The following is a 2,181-nucleotide window of genomic DNA, read 5'->3' as shown; positions in this document are numbered from 1 at the left end:
CCTAATTGCTCAGAACTAACCTAGTAATTTCAAAAGATTAAGTGTTTTGTGTTTTAATATTACTGCGTGTGTGTGTGTTTGGCGGTTGATGGTTGATTTCCACTGGGGGAAAAATGGAAGAAAACCTGGGGTGGGTGGAGGGGCAGAGAAAAAGGTCCCCCCCATTTTTCCAAGTTTCTTTTCTCTGCACTTTCTCTTTTTTCTCCCTCTTTCAGCAAGCAGCTTTTTATCATTCTTAGACTTCTGGCCTTAAAGGTTAAGCCAGGAGTGCTTGACCAGGCAAAACCACCACCTAATCATAGCCAGAAAGAGCAGTATCAGCCCGTGCCATATGCCATTCTGATACCCATTCCAGTACTGCCGGCTCCTGCCACGCAGTCGGTTAGATGACAAGACAGCAGTGACTGTTCTTTATCCAGCATTTCAGAGGGAAAGATGAACTGTCCCAGTTGGGGTGGGTGGGCACAGTGTGGCTCAGTGGTAGAGCATCTGCTTACAGTGCAGAGAAGGTACCAGGTTCAATCCCCAGTATGTCCAGTTAAAAGATCTGGCAGTGGGTGACGTGAAAGACCTCTGTCTGAGACCCTGGAGAGCTGCTGTCCGTCTTAGACAATACCGACTTTGATGGACCCAAGGGTCTGATTCAGTATAAGGCAGTTTCATGTGATCCTTTGAGACACTGCATTCGTAACAGAGATGTGATGGGGCCATCTTGGCAAGCAGAGCAGCGTGAGTGTCACACATGTGCTACAGTGTTCAGATAACACAACAGCATTGTCCTAGTGCTAGCAGTGCTGAGCTTAGTGCTATTTCTTTCTTTTTAAAGGTGGATCTGCTTTTTTTAGCGTTGAGGTCTTTCATCCCTTGGTAACTTCAGGAATTCTCATCTGCATGTTTGCCTAAGGAAATGTTAACTTTTGGCTTATATTTTGATACTTTTACAGGGTTTGATTTTGCTCTCAGATTATTTTTCTTTATCGGATAACCCAGTACAACTTTAGGTAAAAGTAAAGGTTTCCCTTGCTTGAAAGCCAGTCAAATCCGACTCTAGGGATGCAGTGCTCATCTCCGTTTCCAAACCGAAGAGCCAGCACTGTCCAAAGATGTTTCCGTTGTCATGTGGCCGGCATGACTAAGTGCCAAGGCACACGGAATGCTGTTACCTTCCTACTGAAGCGGTACCTATTTATCTACTTGCAGTTTCTTGCTTTCGAACTGCTAGGTTGGCAGGAGCTGGGGCCAGAGACGGGAGCTCACCCCGTCATGCAGCACTCGGATCTCTAACTGCTGAACTACCTACCTTCCCGTCTGCAGGTCAGCATCTTAACCACTTGAGCCACCGCAGCCCCAACTTTAGTTGTATCCAGTCAAAATCTTTTACACATTTTTGTGGCTCCCATGGACTCTCTTCCTTTTATAAGATACTGTTTCTTCTGGCTTTCCTACTTGACTTTCGTCTGACCAAAGGTGTATCTATTTTTTTTCTTTAACATGTATTTTTTTTGGAACAGATCTACCCAGAGCTTCAGATTACAAATGTGGTGGAAGCAAACCAACCCGTCACCATTGAAAACTGGTGCAAAAAGGGCAGGAAGCAATGCAAGGGTCACACCCATATTGTCGTTCCCTTCAAGTGTCTTGGTAAGTACTTTAGAGTTAACGTGTTTTAATTCTGCATAACCTTACCTCTTTTTTTAACCATCTGCATGTAGGATTTCCGTACCCAGAGGTCCTCCTACTGTCACCGTTGTTGCAAACTAATTTTGACATAAGTGTTCTGATCTATGGTAAACATCTGGTGAAACTGTCCATGCAGCAAGTACAGACATAGTTTCAGGCTGGCTTTAATGGTAAGGATTAATGTGGTGGGACCTAAGCATTTATTTTTGGTCCAGCTGGTCACGTGTATCTCCTGCACGCTCGGTCTTTTGGTATGAGGATGACCAGATCTAAATGTAGTGCAATACACCACGATAGCTGCCTAAATAAAGGGCAGTTGGCATGGCAGGGAACACTCATCTCCCCCTGGAAGAAGTTTGGAAAGCATCTGTCCATCCAGTGTGTGTTCACTTTTTGTTCCCCTTGGAGGGAATTATTTAATTTTGCTTTGGTTCTGTGAACCTGGTGCTTGATGTTTCCATTGCAGATCTCGCCAAGTGTTCTCTGACTTGGGTTCCTGAT

General features: G+C 44.8%; 1 protein-coding gene across 1 annotated transcript in view; it reads left to right on the top strand.

The window, feature by feature from the left end:
* APLP2 (amyloid beta (A4) precursor-like protein 2) overlaps nucleotides 1–2,181 on the top strand; it is a 42,742-nt gene that overhangs the window by 1,803 nt on the left and 38,758 nt on the right. Inside the window, exon 2 of the mRNA XM_015417248.1 lies at nucleotides 1,512–1,641. Coding sequence (XP_015272734.1) covers nucleotides 1,512–1,641 — 130 coding nt within the window. The remainder of the gene's footprint in view (nucleotides 1–1,511; nucleotides 1,642–2,181) is intronic.

This window comes from Gekko japonicus, unplaced genomic scaffold (assembly GCF_001447785.1).
Source record: "Gekko japonicus isolate JY-2015 unplaced genomic scaffold, Gekko_japonicus_V1.1 scaffold3640, whole genome shotgun sequence".
Taxonomy (NCBI): Eukaryota; Metazoa; Chordata; class Lepidosauria; order Squamata; family Gekkonidae; genus Gekko; species Gekko japonicus.
Note: the sequence above shows the minus strand (reverse complement) of the source record. Positions and strands in the feature narration are given on the sequence as shown.